This window comes from Spinacia oleracea, chromosome 2, assembly GCF_020520425.1.
Source record: "Spinacia oleracea cultivar Varoflay chromosome 2, BTI_SOV_V1, whole genome shotgun sequence".
NCBI lineage: Eukaryota > Viridiplantae > Streptophyta > Magnoliopsida > Caryophyllales > Amaranthaceae > Spinacia > Spinacia oleracea.
Genome location: NC_079488.1, coordinates 113924494 through 113939898, shown reverse-complemented (window position 1 = coordinate 113939898; position 15405 = coordinate 113924494). Strand labels below are relative to the sequence as shown.

Below are 15405 nucleotides of genomic sequence, written 5' to 3'. Positions count from 1 at the left end.
TCGAATTACCAAATCCTATTCAAGATGAATGCCTGAGTTATAGCCAACACTTGCCAATTTAAGTGCATTAAAGTCGGTCACTCATTAGAACTATGAGATCCATCAAAATTGTAATACAAAATCAAATAGATCGAACCTAAATAAAAAGACCATTTTAAAATTAAAAAGCACTAGAGATTCCAATCCTAAAGGTAGGATGAGAGACAGACAGATCTGTCAAAGCAGGTTATCTGTCAGTTACGTGTCGGGTATAATTGATTCGAATATAATCGAATAATGTTTCACGCAAGATCATTATACTCATGTAGATTGTATGTCATAATTATTTTTTCCGTTTCACTTTAATTTTTATCGGAGGTCGGTCGGATCGGGTCAGTTTTTGACAACCCTTGTCCACCCACAACCACCCTACCCAAAAGCTAAAAAAAACAACATTAATTGATTTAAGCCCACCAAAAAAAAAAAAAAAAAAAGCATTGGCCCAAATACAAATTAAACCCAAAAAAACAGAAAAGAATTCAAGCAATATTAGCAATTGAGAATTGGAAAGTTGGGAGAGAGAAGAAGACTGAAGAAAACAAGTTATTTCTCATTTCCATTCTTTTCGATTTTACACTTGAGCTCCTCTGCAACACTTGAAGAATTCTCTGCTAAAACCTCCTCGAAAACTGTGAAAATTTTCAAAAATGGAGGAAGTAAGATCGGCAATGGAGGATCACATGAATCAAATGGCGGATCTTGTTCAAAAGTTGTCCGATGAGCTTCGTTCTGGTTTCGCACCTGCTTACGATAATTTCATGGGTTTCTTCCACGCCATTGATTGGAAGGTCTCCCTCTCTTCTCTATCTCCATCTTTATCTCTCTTCAATTGCGTTGAATTTACTGTAAATTGTTGTATTGCTGATGATGAGTAACTCGATTGATTTTAGGTTCATTTTGTTTATTTGATTTGTTACTTGATTCGGCTTTATATTGGTTAAGTACAACCTAAGATCTGGAATTTACATCTGATTTATTTTTTGGAAATTACAAATTGTTGATACTAATTGCAGCTTGAAATTGGGAGGAGAAATTTGGGTATTATGGTAGTTAATTGATTGTTGTGGGTTGATAAGGAGAAGATGGTAGCTTAGGAGCTGACTATCTAGTGTTTGCAATGTTGCCAATGAGGCAATGGTGTTGTTTATTTTGGCTAATTAGTGCTGCCAATTCCGATCTTTCTCAACATGCTATGTAGTATTAAGCAAGGACTCGAAAACCGCTTTCTTTTTTTGTTGTTTGAAGGTCTCACACTCTCACTAGATGTTTCAGGGGGGTAATTCAACCTAAGATCTGGAATTTACACCGGATTTTTTTTTTCAATTACAAATTATTGATACTAATTGCAGCTCGAAATTGGGAAGAGAAATTTGGGTATTAGGGTAGTTGATTGATTGTTGTGGGTTGATAAGGAGAATAGGGTAGTTCAGAAGCTGTCTATCTAGTGTTGCTACAGTTTCAAATGAAGCAACAGTGTTGGTTATTGTGGCTAATCATTGATTCCAATGTCACAAACCCTTCTCAACACATGCTCTGTAGACATGTATTGAGCTGTCTATCAACTATCAAGTGTTACGGTCATTGTACTACTGATGATTTAGTAGACATGATGGGATAATTCGATTGATTTTAGGTTCATTTTGTTATTGGATTTGTTACTTGATTCACCTTTATTCTGGTCATATACACCCTCAGATCTGGAACTTTTATTATGCTTGTTATCGTATGTCTGGTTCTTTTTCTTCTCAATTACAAATTGTTGGATGATAATGCAACTTGAGATTGGGAGGAGAAAGTTTGAGTTTATGGTAGTAAGGAGTAGGGAGAAGATGGGTTGGAGGAGAGAAAAGGAGAGGTAAGGAGTAGGGAGGGAAATGTGACACAACTTTTCTTACAAAAGGAAAATGTTTTTCACCATTGAAGAGCTATTTTCTACATTCAAATTGTTTTCCGCCCCTTGATAAACCAAACAAGGAAAACAAGAAAATCATTTTTTGGAATTTTCCAAATAGATCCTTACACTTTGTTCGCATAGCACGATAGAAGGGAAAAGAAGAGGAGGGATGGAAGGGGGAAGGTGGAGCTCCATTTTCCCTCCAATTCTCTCCAATTTTGAAGGGATGTTTGTTTATTAAAAAGGAGGGCAAATGAATCTCAATCTCTCCCTTCCCTTCCTTCCCCCTCCTCCCCCCAACCCCTTATCCAAACAAGGGATTTTTTGCTCCCCTTCAATTTGTTCTTGGTAGTTGATAATTTATGGTTGTGTTTACTGCCGATATTTTTGGAAATTGTACTGTGTTAATGCAAATTGAGAAGTAAGAGAGTTGTGTTGCTCAGTTGGCCAACTATGTTTTATCATGTGTAATATGGTCTGCAGAAACCTTATTAGCTTAGGTGTTATTCTCTTCTTTATCTAGCTGCAATCCTTGCATGTTCTACATGGTCTTTCTCATCTTACTTTCTTGTCCATAACTAAAAACACTGCAAAGCTCCTTGTCTGTTACCAAGTTTATGAAACCTAGTGAATTTAATAACTTCTCTGCATTTGCTTGCTTCTTTATTATATGTTTTTAAGGAATCATTCTATTGTCCTCTTACCTCAGTTGTACTAGTGTTTTCCATCTAATGTTTTAGCTTGATTTTTCTCATCTCCTCTTTTCAATTTTTCTTTTTGTTGTTCATGATTTGTATGACATATGCAGGAGCCATGGTTGATGGGCATATTGGGATTCTACGTATTTCTGTTGCTGACAATTATCTTCTCCAGGAAGCATGTCAACTTCCAAATGTGTCTATTTCTTCTTGCTTGTACGTTTCCTGCTCTCTGATTGCAGTAATTTTTTGTTGTCACAATAACAGAAAAAAAATTATCTGTTGTCACAAACAGTAAATTGTTTTACCTGTTTGGAAAAAAAAAAAATCTGTTGTCACAAACAGTAAATTGTTTTACCTGTTTGGAAAAAAAAATATGCATGATTCTTTTCAATTTTAGCTCATGAGCCATTGCACCTGTTTTTCCTTTTTGCTTTTGCTATTGAAGGAGGGGAGAAATGGTAGATTGGGCTGATTAGATGTGGGCAAAGGGGGCTAAAAAGAATTGAAGATGCAATTTTATTTTTATTTTTTTTGTCATCGTTCTAAGACCATTTTTGGATGATATTTGTGTAAAAAGTAGGTTTTTATTGTAAGTGACCACGATGCATTTTCTCCCCTGCTATGATGTCATTGCTTATGTAAATAAAAAACTAGCTTCATATTGGATTTCAGGCAGATTTTGAGATATAAAGTACTACGTACTATAAAGTATTGTATATGTGCTCTGTCTAACGTTAAGGCATTATGCTGCAGTGTCTGGTGTATATCTTGCTGAAAGACTGAACCGGTTTCTTGGTACTCACTGGGAAAGTTTTGCTACTCAGAACTATTTTGACCCACATGGACTTTTCCTCTCTGTAGTATGGTCTGGTCCGCTTCTCGTAATTGCAATGCTAATCTTGGTTAGTATCTATCCTTAATCCTTTGTTTCTAGCTTTTCCTAAAGATGGCCGTGGGCTGGGCAGGGCTTCTGGCCGAGCCCACAGGCCATGGGTCTAAACGGGCCAGGTCGGCCGAAAAGGTTCAAAACAGGGCCCAGGCCCATGTGTTGTCGTGCCGGGCTGGGCCTTCATGCCTAAGCCTAATTTTACTAAATTCAACGTGCTTTGTCGAGTCGTGCTTTTTCCAAAAAAATGCGGCTCAGACCCAGCAGACGGCTCACGACTACGTGCTCATGTTGGGTCGTGTTTTTTTCGTGCCCATGCCGGGCCAGGCTTTTCGTATCGGGTCGGCCCGGCCCACAACCATTTTTATTGCCTTTCCCCCCAGTTTAACGCATGAATCATTGATAACATAAGCTACATTTGCCTTTTCTTCTCCTCAACTACAGATAAACACCCTCTTCTCATTGTGCCATTTGATTGTTCGATGGAAAAGGGCTGAGCTTAGACACCGTGCAAAACTTGAGAAGAAGGAGAATTAAATTTGTTGTTAATTAGCAGAGGTTGGTCTGTCAAAAAAGGCGTAGCATGCTTAGTGCAAGGTGTATGATTTCTGCTGCATGGTCTTCAATGGTTCATCTTGTTCGAGGCTCAGTGTAGGGTGAGTTACTAGCGTTGGACTTGTAAGTCATGGTTTTGCAGCGCATCCAATTTTCGTGGTATAACAACAGAGTTCAACAACATTCTTAGAGTATACTTTTTTGCAATTAGTTTGTACTTTGTAAGCTAAAAAAATGGTTATGAACTTATGATACACTTCTAAGCTTTTTTTTTTCAATTAGTTTTTTTTTTAATCTGTACAACAATTCAGACATTGTTCTTGATTTATTATACTGAATAAGAGTTCCTTCTACTCAAAAAATTGCTAATTATAAATTGCATTCCAGTTTAGTGATCCAAACTTTTACCGTTGATATTCAAGATCCGGAGACCGAATTTCTTATGTTCATGTCGGATTGAACAAATCATTTCAAATTCGTACGAGACTAGTCTAGATCGATTGTAAACTTATTTCTCTACAATTTTTCAATTCTTTTTTTCTATAAAACCAATTTTTAAGTGTATTGGACCGGACCAAAAACCGATTCTCTTTCTTAGTTTCATTCAGTCTTGTTCTGACAAATTTTTCGGTCCGGACCGATTTTAAAATACCTAATAAATGTACCAAGTTATAATTGAGAAAAAGTATCCGTTACAAAACACATTTGACGTCCACCGTTTCACATTTTCAAGATTCAAAAGTTGATTCAAAAAGCTGAAATCCCTCGTCATTTCCTCTTCACATAAAAAAGCTCCAAAAATTATCACTCCTCCATTTCCGTTCATCATCACTTGCAACGATGGAAGCTCACTCAGAGATGCAAATCCCAGTATTCACAGTTTGGAAGAACAACGCAATCCTCAAGAACATCTTCCTAATCAACTCCCCCCCTGTAAATCAAAACGAAACCCAGCAAGAAAATGACGAAATTTGTAAAATCAATCAAGAATTTGAAGAGACATTGGTAGTTGGTCGACACCCAGATTGCGATATTCGAGTTGAACATCCCAGTATTAGCCGTTTTCATCTCCGTATTCACTCCAAACCCTCTTCCAAGCACCTTTCTCTCACTGATTTGTCTTCTGGTAATTCTCTCTCTCTCTTTCGTCGATTCTTCTTCCAATACTTTTTGCATTTCATCTTTGTACTAATTATAGTGATTATTTGATGTTTTTGTTTGAAATTTTGCGGTATGGGCTCTGATTTTTCGACGCCTATTTTGTGGGTTTGTTTTTTCATAGTCTCTAAATTATGAAATCTGGTTGTTATGAGAGCTTAATGAGTGAAAACCATCTTTCTATGCTTTGAAATTTCGTGGGTTTTCCGACTAGGGTTCAAGTTTTGTGGGTATTGATTATTTGTCATTTCTATGCTCATTTCCTTGTGATTTTGAATTTTATGTCAAATTTAGGGTTAAGATTGTTGCGAGTTTCTGATTCTTGATGCAATTTTGGTGTTTTTGTTTAGTACACGGAACATGGATTTCAGGAAGAAGGATAGAACCAAATATAAGAACAAGGATGAATGAGAGTGATAGTTTGAGGATTGGAGGATCAAGTAGGGTTTACAAGTTGCACTGGATTCCAGTGAGCCAAGCTTATGACGTTTCCAACCCTTTTGTTCCTCCCTTGGACTTCGTGGAGCTGCCCGAAGACGAGGATGAAGAGATCATCAAGGTGAGAGGAATTCCATTCCTTATGTTTTCCTGTATATTTCGAAGTTGTTGATTGTTTTGGGGTGGTGATAACTATATGAAAATCAAGTTATGCAATGAGGTTTTTGGTTGGTGAGAGGAATTTCACTCCTTATGTTTTTCTGTATATTTCAAAGTTGTTGATTGTTTTTGGTTGGTGATAACTATATGAAATCAAGATATGCAATGGGGTTTTTGGTTGGTGAGAGGAATTTCACTCATGTTTCTCTGTATATTTCAAAGTCGTTCATTGTTTTTGGTTGGTGATGACTATATGAAATCAAAATATGCAATGAAGTTTGCTAAGATTATTTTCTGTTGAGACATTAATATGAAATCAAGATATGCAATGGGGTTTTTGGTTGGTGAGAGGAATTTCACTCATGTTTCTCTGTATATTTCAAAGTCGTTCATTGTTTTTGGTTGGTGATGATGAAATCAAAATATGCAATGAAGTTTGCTAAGATTATTTTCTGTTGAGACATTGGATATAATATAAATTTATCTGTTTGTTGGACAGCTATGTTCCCTTTCAATAACTCTGCCTTGAGATAGTTCTTGATTTTATTTTGTCAATTGGATTTCTAGGATGAGAGTTCACTAGGACTTGGAAATGAGGAGGTACAAGGAGTTGATTCTGTTTCAAAGGGTTTAGTGTTTGGTGTTCTGTGTGATGATGATAGATTGGTTGTAGAGAAAGTTGCTGAGATAACAGAAGAAAAATGTATGGCAGTGGATAATGAGTGTGTTGAATTGGAAAATGAGGAGGTACAAGTGTTTGGTGTTCTGTGTGATGATGATGATAGATTGGTTGTAGAGAAAGTTGCTGAGAAAACAGAAGAAAAACTTACGTCAGTGGATAATGAGTGTGTTGGACTGGAAAGCCCTGATATGGAAATCTTGAGGCCTCCATTTGTAGATGAAAACTCGCAAGTATCTGCACAGGAATTACTGGATAACGGAAATGTGCAATCTCTGGATTCGGCTTTGGAAGGCTTGATATCTCCATTTCTGGATGAAAAATCTCAAGTATTTGTGCAGGGATTAGTGGATGAAGAAAATGTACAACCTCTGGATTCTGCTTTGGAAGGCTTGGTGTCTCAGTTTCTGGATGAAAACTCGCAAGTATCTGTGCAGGAGTTAGTGGTTAATGAAAATGTGCAACTTCTGGATTCTGCTTTGGAAGGTTTGGTGCCCTTATTTCTGGGTGAGAACTGGGAATGGGTTGGGCAGAAATGGAATTATATGGCATGTCCCACAGAAGAAGAACATCCCGAGCTAGTGAAGAATGAAGATATAGGATCTGTTCCTGTTTTAGAGGCTTTGGAAACCTTGTTTCTGGACGAAAACACTGAACAGCTTGTGCTAGAAGAAGAAGAGGATGAAGATATCATCAAGGTTTGATGAATTATACTCCTTATATTCTTTTATATTTAATGTTGTTGATTGTTGTTTTAGGTGATAGATGACTAGATGCAACATTATTGTTCATCTTTTGAAACTTGGTTAATAATGCAATGTATTTGCCTATTTGTTGGACATTTCTATGTCCTTTTTTTATAAATTTTCCTGGATACAGTTGTTGATTTTGTGTTTGGTTTTTTTAGGATGAGAGTCCTCAAGAACAGGAAAATGAGGAGGTACAAGCAGTTGATTCATTTTCAGAGGGTTTAGAGTTTGGTGCTGCATGTGATGATGATGTATTGGTTAAAGAGCAAGTAGCTCCAAAAACAGAAGAAGTGTGGAATTTCTGGTGTGGATCACCTGTAGCACCACCATCACCTCTTGTCACTAATGGGATTCTTCTTAATACTGCAAAACTTCACCTTGACATAGAAAACCAGTCCGCAGAAAATAAACCTGAACCTAGAATGCTATCTGAAAGGAAATTTCCAGGAAGTGTCAATGTGAACTCATCACTTAAGGAACACAATGGGGGCAAACTATGGAGTTTCTGGTCTGGAAATATGGGGGTTGAATCTTCAGTGTGTTCATCTTTCTCTGATGCAAGCTTCTTATCAGAGTCTGAAAACAAATCATCGAGAAATGGCTTTGAGAGTCCATTTGGGAGTCCTCTGATGGAATCAGATCAGAAGTCTGCAAGTAGCATTTGGTCCAGAAGAGGGAAACTACAAAGTGCTCCCCAAATTTCAACAAACATTTCTGAAAAAAAGAAACTGAGAAGTGATCAGAAGAATGTTAAGCATGAGCCTGTTTCCAGGGCTCTCTTTCATGAAGTGGAAACCCAAGAAGAAGAAGAAGTTTTTACTCCAGACAAAGAGAATTTCACCCCTAATACTCACAAGTCAATGAGAAAGTTGGTTATGTTAAAAGAAGTGAAGAATTCAAGTTCACCCCTTTTAAAGATTATTGGAAGTCCGAAAATCTACTATGAGGACAACATGATGTCTCCTTCATCAGATAAAGAGAATTATTCACCCAGAACTTTTCTGGAGAAGAAAACAGCACGACGTGGTTCTCTGAATCAAGTAAAATCACTTCGGGTGAAAGAGAAAAAAGGTGGAAGGATGCCTTTTCAATCTCTTCTTGCAGATTCACCTAAGAATAGTTCATCTGAAACTTGCTTTCCTGGTGCTGCTAAAATCACAAGCAAGGTTAGCAAATGCTTTTATGTTTCGATTTAGTTTTTATAAAATTTTATATGTAAGCACGCTTTTAATTGTTTAATTCTTGCTATTCTAGACTAATATACCGGAGAAATGCTCTGGTGAGAGAACCCAAAAATGGAGTATGCTAGTGGACACTACTACTCTACTGAACAAAGAATCAAGAAAGGCATTGCAGCTTCTTGAAGGTCTCAAGGGAACCCAACTTATCATCCCCAAAATAGGTAAATGAACTAATGGCCCGTTTGGTAATAAATGGTGGAAATGGGAATAAATCTTAGTGTTATTTTGCAAGAAAAATAACATCATGATGTCCATGAAACTGTCTCAAACTTGTGTTTTTCTTCATAAATTTGCATTCCCACCATGGGTAATGGGAATTTGTAAAGAAAAATAGATAACTTTTAGTGAACTAGCATTACCATGGGAATGTATATTGATTTTCTTTACAAATTTACATATAATTTCATTTCCATTCACACCATTCATTGCCGTAACAGAATCTCACTGCTCTTACCAAATAAAAGTCCCATCAACTTGTAAACCTTCTATATTTAACTACTGCTTATTTTACCAGTGATAAAGGATCTTGCTTGTTTGAAAAGACAAACGAGTTTCTTCAGAAGAAATACAGAGGTATCATCAGCATTAGAATGGATAGAAGATTGCATGGTGAAAACACAGTGGTGGATCCATGTTCAGAATTCCACAGAGGAAGTGCAGTCTGTTGCAGCAACCCCTCCTGCATCACCTTACTCCTCTCAAGTCAGTTGTGGGACAACTGCAGGCTCCTTCCCCTTCTCTGCCCTTGAACTTCTCTCGCCCTCGACAGAAGATCATGTTCTTGACTATGCTCTTAGCTTCAGGAGGAATAAGAATGAGGGACAACTCGTCCTTCTTAGTGATGACATTACCTTGAAGATTAAGGCCATGGCAGAGGTAACTAACTACCAACTTCAATGTTCCTTTAGATTATCGTCTTATTCTTACTATAGTTCTAAAGATGGCTGTGGGACGGGCTGGCCCGAAAAAAGGACGGCCCGGCATGAGTCTGGGCCACATTTTTTTGGAAAAAGCACATCAAAGCACGAATAAATTTAGTAAAATTAGTCTTAGGCATGACAGGCCGGCCCGTGGGCTTGGTCCTAGGCCATGTTTTAAACTTTTCGGTACGACCCGGTCTTGCATGATTATTAAAGATGGTTGTGGGACGGGTCGGGCTTCGCGTTGACCACGCCGAGCCCAGCATCGTGCCGGGCCAAAAAGTTCAAAGCATGGGCCAAGCTTATTTTACTAAATTTAGTGTGCCTTGTTGTGCTTTTTTCCAAAAAAATGTGGAACACGACTTCTTGCTCGTGCCCGGTCGTGCTTTTTTCGTGCCTGTGGGCTTAGCATTTTGAACGAATAGTCCCGTGGACTCGGCCCGAATTCCAGCCCGAAGCCATCTTTAATTCTTAGTTATTGTTTGGTCATCTTGATGCGAGTTTTTTGCATGTTTTTTCAGGGTATAATCTGTGAGACGGCAGAGGATTTCAGGGAAAGTCTGGTGAACCCTTTCTCCGAGAGGTTCCTGTGGACCGACAGCTCCCCGAGAGGTCAAACCTGGTCTTACTCAGACGACTTTGTTCTACGAGAGAAGTTTTATCCTAGCTCGTTGAAGATGATGATGACACCGAAGGCTATGGAGAATGTCAAGGGTCTGAAGCTGATCTTGCTTCATAATTCACAGTATTTTGAACGAATGACTGCAATTTACTAGGATTGATGATTATTATGGCTTTTTGCTGAAACTTCTAGGAAGTTGTAAATGATGATCGATTCGATTCAATTCAAGTTGATGATGATGATCTTTGATGATGATCAATTCACTAGGATGTTTTTGCTGTTCGTTCAATAATAAAATGGTATCAATTCTTTATCCATTATGAGCAAACTATTGTTCTGACTTCTGACTAGTGAATTAGTGATATGAAATACAACAATTAGTACTTCCTGACATACAATGTGCCTTCATTTATACACCTTCATTCTTCAATAAGCTCGTTTATTTGTGAATATGAATAACTCGTTTATATGTTCATGACCAGAAGCTCGTTTTTTTGTGATGATGAATAACTCGTTTATATATGTTCATGACCACAAGCTCGTTTATTTGTGGTTATGAGCAACTCATTTATATGTGTTTATTTTGGAGTTCCTAACCTTTGAACTTCCAACTTCTTTCTGTTCTTAAGCCCAGCTTCATAATTTACAGTTTCTTCAAACAAATAATTGCAATACAGTAAGGGTTTACCTAAATGCACCCTGAAAATTTCTGATTTTAACAAATTTAACTGTTACTAAACTGTAATTTTACAATCACTATATCTGCAACCTTTAAACATCATATGCAATGATGGAAAACTATGCAAGCAAATTAGCTAGCAGAATGAAGCTATCCTTTCAAGAAAAAATTTATGAAAGAATGATGCAGACACATATCATCTGTATAATGTGCAATGATCATATATAAAAGCATTTATTTAAGCTAATCAAATTACAGGAGCTTAATCCAATTATGAAAACAGGTCAGGATTGATAGAAGCTCCACTGCACAAAAACAAAACTTAAAAAAAAAAAAACACTAACCCATTCTTACTAATGCACGTCGTTACTACTGCCACACATCATTCCATCCTTTTCTTCAGAATTCAGGAACGAAAACGAACTTGGTGAGTCGTCAAAGTTGGTTAACGGGAAATCTTGTAGCCCACCAAGGCTATATTCGTAATTTAACAGAGAAAAGAAAGGATCATCGACGTTCACCTTTCCATCCATCATAAGTTGAGCAACATTCTCATTATTAGCACCATTTGAGGAACCAAAGCCAAACCCCATATTTGTCATTTCACAGTTTTCTGAAAGATTTGACTGCACAGATGTTGTTGTTCCTTTATGTTGTTCTTCAGAAGGGATAGCAGGAGTATGACCTTGGAAAAGACCAATATGCCCAAAAAGCTTGTCTTTTCTAGAAAAAGTTGTTCCACAAGAACACAACCATTTATCCCTACCACAATGCTTTTCATGGGTTTTAAGATCAGCAATAACAGAGAATTTCTTTGTATGGCATCTGCTACAAGTGTAACTCTTATCACAGTGAGTTCTCTTATAATGATTCTTCACACATAAAATGGTTTTCAAAGGTTGAAACTTTTTATGTTCCTTATTCCTCTTACAACCAATAGAAGGACATGAATACCTCTTTAAAAGCACCTTCTCTGAGCTTGCTTCCTTGTTGGGTTTCGCTAATGCAGCAGGTGTTTTGTACTCATCACCATGTCCTCTCATATGCATCCTCAAATTAGCATCTCTTTTGAAACCTTTGCCACAAATTGTGCAGAAATGGGTGTGTGGTGCAAGAATTTCTTCTTTTTCTAATTGCAGGATTTCATATGATCCAGGTGGAAGATGTTCTTCTTCTTTACCATCATCTTCATCTTTTAGTTCATGATCTTCTTCCATGTTGTTGTTACTGCTCATTTCTGTTACAGAATTGGTCACTGAATCCATCTGGGTTGACTGCTGTTCTACTGGTTTAACTTCTTCAACAACAGCTTGCTTTACTTGCTGTTGAAGAAACAGCCCAGAAGAAGTAGTAGCAGCTTGCTTTACTTGTTGTTGAAGAAACAAACCAGAAGAAGTAGTTGCAGAAGCAGAGAGGTTGTGTTTCATTGATGGAAGTAGACTACCAGCTGCTGAAATCAACTGAACTATAATTGAAGTCAAATCAGCTGTTATAAGCTGTTGCTGTTGAAGAATAAGTTCATCTTGGTTGCCTTGAACTTGAGCTTTTCTGCCAACAATCATATGAACTAACTCTTGAAGTTGGTGGATTTTCTGTTCCAAAAAAGAGAGATTATTGAGCGTTGCTCTTGGATCGAAATTACTAACATCAGGCATTTGAGTTTGAGTCCCATCTTGTTTAGGAATTTTGGTTGAATTCTGAGAAGGTTGGTTGAATTTGGAGAATGAAGAGTTTATTCTCATGCTGTAATCAAGTATAGACGGATCTTCCCACTTCGACTGTTCACGAGAGGTGAAATTGTTGAAGGGTTGATTGTTCAGGGAAGCATTCTGCTGCACTTCATTCCAAGCTTCTGAATTTGGCATATCTTTAACATTCATCTTCAAAATTTTATCAGGTACAATTTCCAACTGTTTGTTAAACCTAGATTAATCATACAATAGAAACATTAATATCTATTCCAAGTGAAAAAACCAAGAACACATATCCCACACAAATAGCAGCAAATCACACTTCCATTTTACATGACAGACAACATTAACGGCCTCGGAAACATGAATTCATGACAAAGCAATAATTATCCTCATTTTTAACTATTGTTGTTACCCTGACTCTTCATTGTACCTCAAATACCCGCGTCGGATTCTTGGCACTCACACATGGATATGGACACTCGGACACTTCATTTTGGACCAAAATCATGCAATGTTTTCAGAAAATAGCCATGTCCCACACTTAGACACGTACCCGTGTCCCATATGGGTATCCGAGTCCGGGTAACATAGCTTCTAACAACAACATAGTACGTCCAAAGCCTATAAATGCTAAAGTTGATACGTAAACCATTTCAGTAGTTCAACCCTTGAGATAAAATGAAGTGTTAAGATCATGTCAGCAAATAGAGCATGAAAAACTACCAGTCAATGTAACCATGAAAAACAAAAGGAGATTGTAAGCAAATAGACTAGCATTAGTTGCACTACACTTTTCATTCAAAAGATTCAACCTTTTCAGTCAGTTGTTCTTCACTTCTAATTCTTCCAAAACTTATACAGATAAGGAATAGCGGACTTTTCAGACTTTGGATTGAACTGTCAATGACTCAATTTGTCATGAGATATAAGCCACAAATTTTTTCAAGAGATAATTGGTTTTTATGAGTAAGCAAGGTTAATTATCAGCAAAATTCCCCATCCCATAAATTTCTCTGGCTTCACATCTAAGTTCTACCTTATCTCCCAAACAAATCTTAAAGAATCTTCAAAATCTTGAAACTCAAAACAGACCAACATAGAGTTGGCTCAAGTGGTAAGCAGTTTGATGCCGCTTAAGGGAGGTCTCGGGTTCGAGCCTCGCCGTATGCAGAAATTCTTGTTGGGAGACTCACCCACCATAAGCAAGGTGTGCGACCCGGGTCGGATCCGGATGTAGTCGGAGCTAAGCTCCGGTGAACCGGGTGTGCTATGCGTAAAAAAAAAAAAAAACTCAAAACAGTAAAAATCACGATCTACAACGCGTTGCACACTTGCACCTATTTTATAACATCTGCAAAATCAACCTGTTCAAGAACATAAGATTTAGTTGAAATCTCTATCCAATATAGTGGATTATTCTCCTACCCCCTCATTTTTAGGGTTTTCCAAGTGAATCTTTGCATCTTATCTATGCTTTCTTTTGATTATTATCATCGTTCCTAATTAATACTGTCGTTTTCGCAATCAGATCAGGAAAATTTCCCATCAATAAAAACTTTTCAGATTAAAGCACTCAATATGTCAGGAAATCAAAGCAAAGACTCAATTCCTGCAGCAAGAAACAGTGTCATACATGTATAACAACTAACCACTTGAAAAATACTAACATAACAGATACAAAGGAACACAAAAATATGACCTCAAAAACTCCAGAACTAACTTCTATCAAGCATATATATCAAGGTAGGTTCTTCAACATGTACCAATTCAACTCAAAATTAGCAAGAACTAAAGCAACATATACCAAAAATTCATCAAAAAATTCATAAAAAAACATGAAAGATACAATCTTTATCAAATTTAAGGTCACCCCACAATTCAAAACTCACTCATTTTCAAGAATGACAGATCATTAGCACATGAAATGAACACCATCAAGAACTAAAGCAACCCCTTTCACAAAATTCCAGAAATTCAACCTAAAACAAGTACACACCACACAATCTAAAAAGAAAAATAAATTCATTAAAAAAATAACATATTTAATTTCAGAGAGAAAAAAGCTGAAATACAACTCACCAGATTTTAGTGTTGCTCAGAATCCTTCTTGTCAGCTATGACCCCCTAATTTCCATCAAAAAACAAGAGAGAGAAAGTGTTAACCAGATGTTGAACAAGAACAATTTAATAAGCACCAAACAAATAAAAACATAGATAAATAAAATAAAATAAATAATTTTAGAAAGGGATTCAATGTATTAGTAGCAATTTGGCAGCATTTTATGGTAGTCCCCCTCCCAGGCCCCCAGCAACAGTAATTCACTATGTGGGACCAACTATTTGATCATCACCGTTAATTCTCCACTATATTCAGTCCAAGTCTCAATCACCACCGTCGAATGGTGGGTCTCTCTCTCTCTATCATTCTCTATCATCAAAATGATGATTAAATTGATTATAATAGGGTGTTATTAATTTCCCACGCTTTACTTAAAAAGCGCCCAGAATTAAATAAATTCAAAAGGGATTAATTAACTTTAATTTACCCAGATGATTAAAGTTTTGATCTTTGAGATCTGAGTGAGTTCCCCACCTGAAAAAGTTAATTATAAAATTAATGAGAAAGTTGTGATCTTTGGTGGGTTACTAGGAAGCTATGACACCTGCAAGGAAAGTTCAGAGTGGGGGAAATCGATGAGTTTGATGTTAATTGGAAGGAAGCAAAGTCAAAGCTACCAATTTTCTGCATTATTATTTATTAAGCTAATAAGAGGGGCTAATTAATTTAATTAGCAAAAGGTCTTGTCTTTACTCGAGGTACAATAAATTTATGGTATATCGAGTAGTTTTGATCATCTTTTGTTACTTTCTGTGTATTGTTTGAGTTGCATGTTGGCCGACACAAGTATTAAGAAATTTAGTTTAATTTAAATAATGATGTAAGCGGGGTAGTTAACAATAAAGAGATACAAGAAGAGAAAAAACAGGTTG

At 36.9% G+C, this 15405-nt stretch overlaps 3 protein-coding genes across 3 annotated transcripts; 2 read left to right on the top strand and 1 right to left on the bottom strand.

Annotated features, from left to right (window-relative positions):
- The first annotated feature begins 515 nt into the window (after positions 1 to 515).
- Positions 516 to 4454, top strand: LOC110789275 (uncharacterized). Its single transcript, XM_021993954.2, has 4 exons — positions 516 to 827; positions 2742 to 2847; positions 3388 to 3536; positions 3965 to 4454. Exons 1-4 carry the CDS (start codon positions 687 to 689, stop codon positions 4055 to 4057), a joined length of 489 nt encoding a protein of 162 aa, XP_021849646.1. The 5' UTR covers positions 516 to 686; the 3' UTR covers positions 4058 to 4454.
- Positions 4455 to 4759: 305 nt separating this feature from the next.
- On the top strand, positions 4760 to 10356 carry LOC110789045 (FHA domain-containing protein PS1). Its single transcript, XM_021993718.2, has 7 exons — positions 4760 to 5201; positions 5584 to 5792; positions 6398 to 7207; positions 7417 to 8424; positions 8513 to 8660; positions 9014 to 9375; positions 9941 to 10356. The coding sequence occupies exons 1-7, from the start codon at positions 4916 to 4918 to the stop codon at positions 10193 to 10195; spliced, it is 3078 nt and encodes a 1025-aa protein (XP_021849410.1). The 5' UTR covers positions 4760 to 4915; the 3' UTR covers positions 10196 to 10356.
- Positions 10357 to 10921: 565 nt separating this feature from the next.
- LOC110789358 (protein SENSITIVE TO PROTON RHIZOTOXICITY 1) lies at positions 10922 to 14871 on the bottom strand. Its single transcript, XM_021994103.2, has 2 exons — positions 14494 to 14871; positions 10922 to 12643 (listed from the first exon to the last, which is right to left on the bottom strand). Exon 2 carries the CDS (start codon positions 12598 to 12600, stop codon positions 11074 to 11076), a length of 1527 nt encoding a protein of 508 aa, XP_021849795.1. The 5' UTR covers positions 12601 to 12643; positions 14494 to 14871; the 3' UTR covers positions 10922 to 11073.
- Positions 14872 to 15405: the final 534 nt, after the last annotated feature.

What these genes read in the sequence shown, in the direction of transcription:
- LOC110789275 (XM_021993954.2), top strand. Translation starts at nt 687, where the DNA reads ATGGAGGAAGTAAGATCGGCAATGGAGGATCACATGAATCAAATGGCG. An exon ending in TCCACGCCATTGATTGGAAG is followed by an intron (nt 828 to 2,741) that starts GTCTCCCTCTCT and finishes TGACATATGCAG; the next exon opens with GAGCCATGGTTGATGGGCAT. An exon ending in GTGTCTATTTCTTCTTGCTT is followed by an intron (nt 2,848 to 3,387) that starts GTACGTTTCCTG and finishes ATTATGCTGCAG; the next exon opens with TGTCTGGTGTATATCTTGCT.
- LOC110789045 (XM_021993718.2), top strand. Translation starts at nt 4,916, where the DNA reads ATGGAAGCTCACTCAGAGATGCAAATCCCAGTATTCACAGTTTGGAAG. An exon ending in AGGATGAAGATATCATCAAG is followed by an intron (nt 7,208 to 7,416) that starts GTTTGATGAATT and finishes TGGTTTTTTTAG; the next exon opens with GATGAGAGTCCTCAAGAACA. An exon ending in CTGCTAAAATCACAAGCAAG is followed by an intron (nt 8,425 to 8,512) that starts GTTAGCAAATGC and finishes TTGCTATTCTAG; the next exon opens with ACTAATATACCGGAGAAATG.
- LOC110789358 (XM_021994103.2), bottom strand. Translation starts at nt 12,600, where the DNA reads ATGAATGTTAAAGATATGCCAAATTCAGAAGCTTGGAATGAAGTGCAG.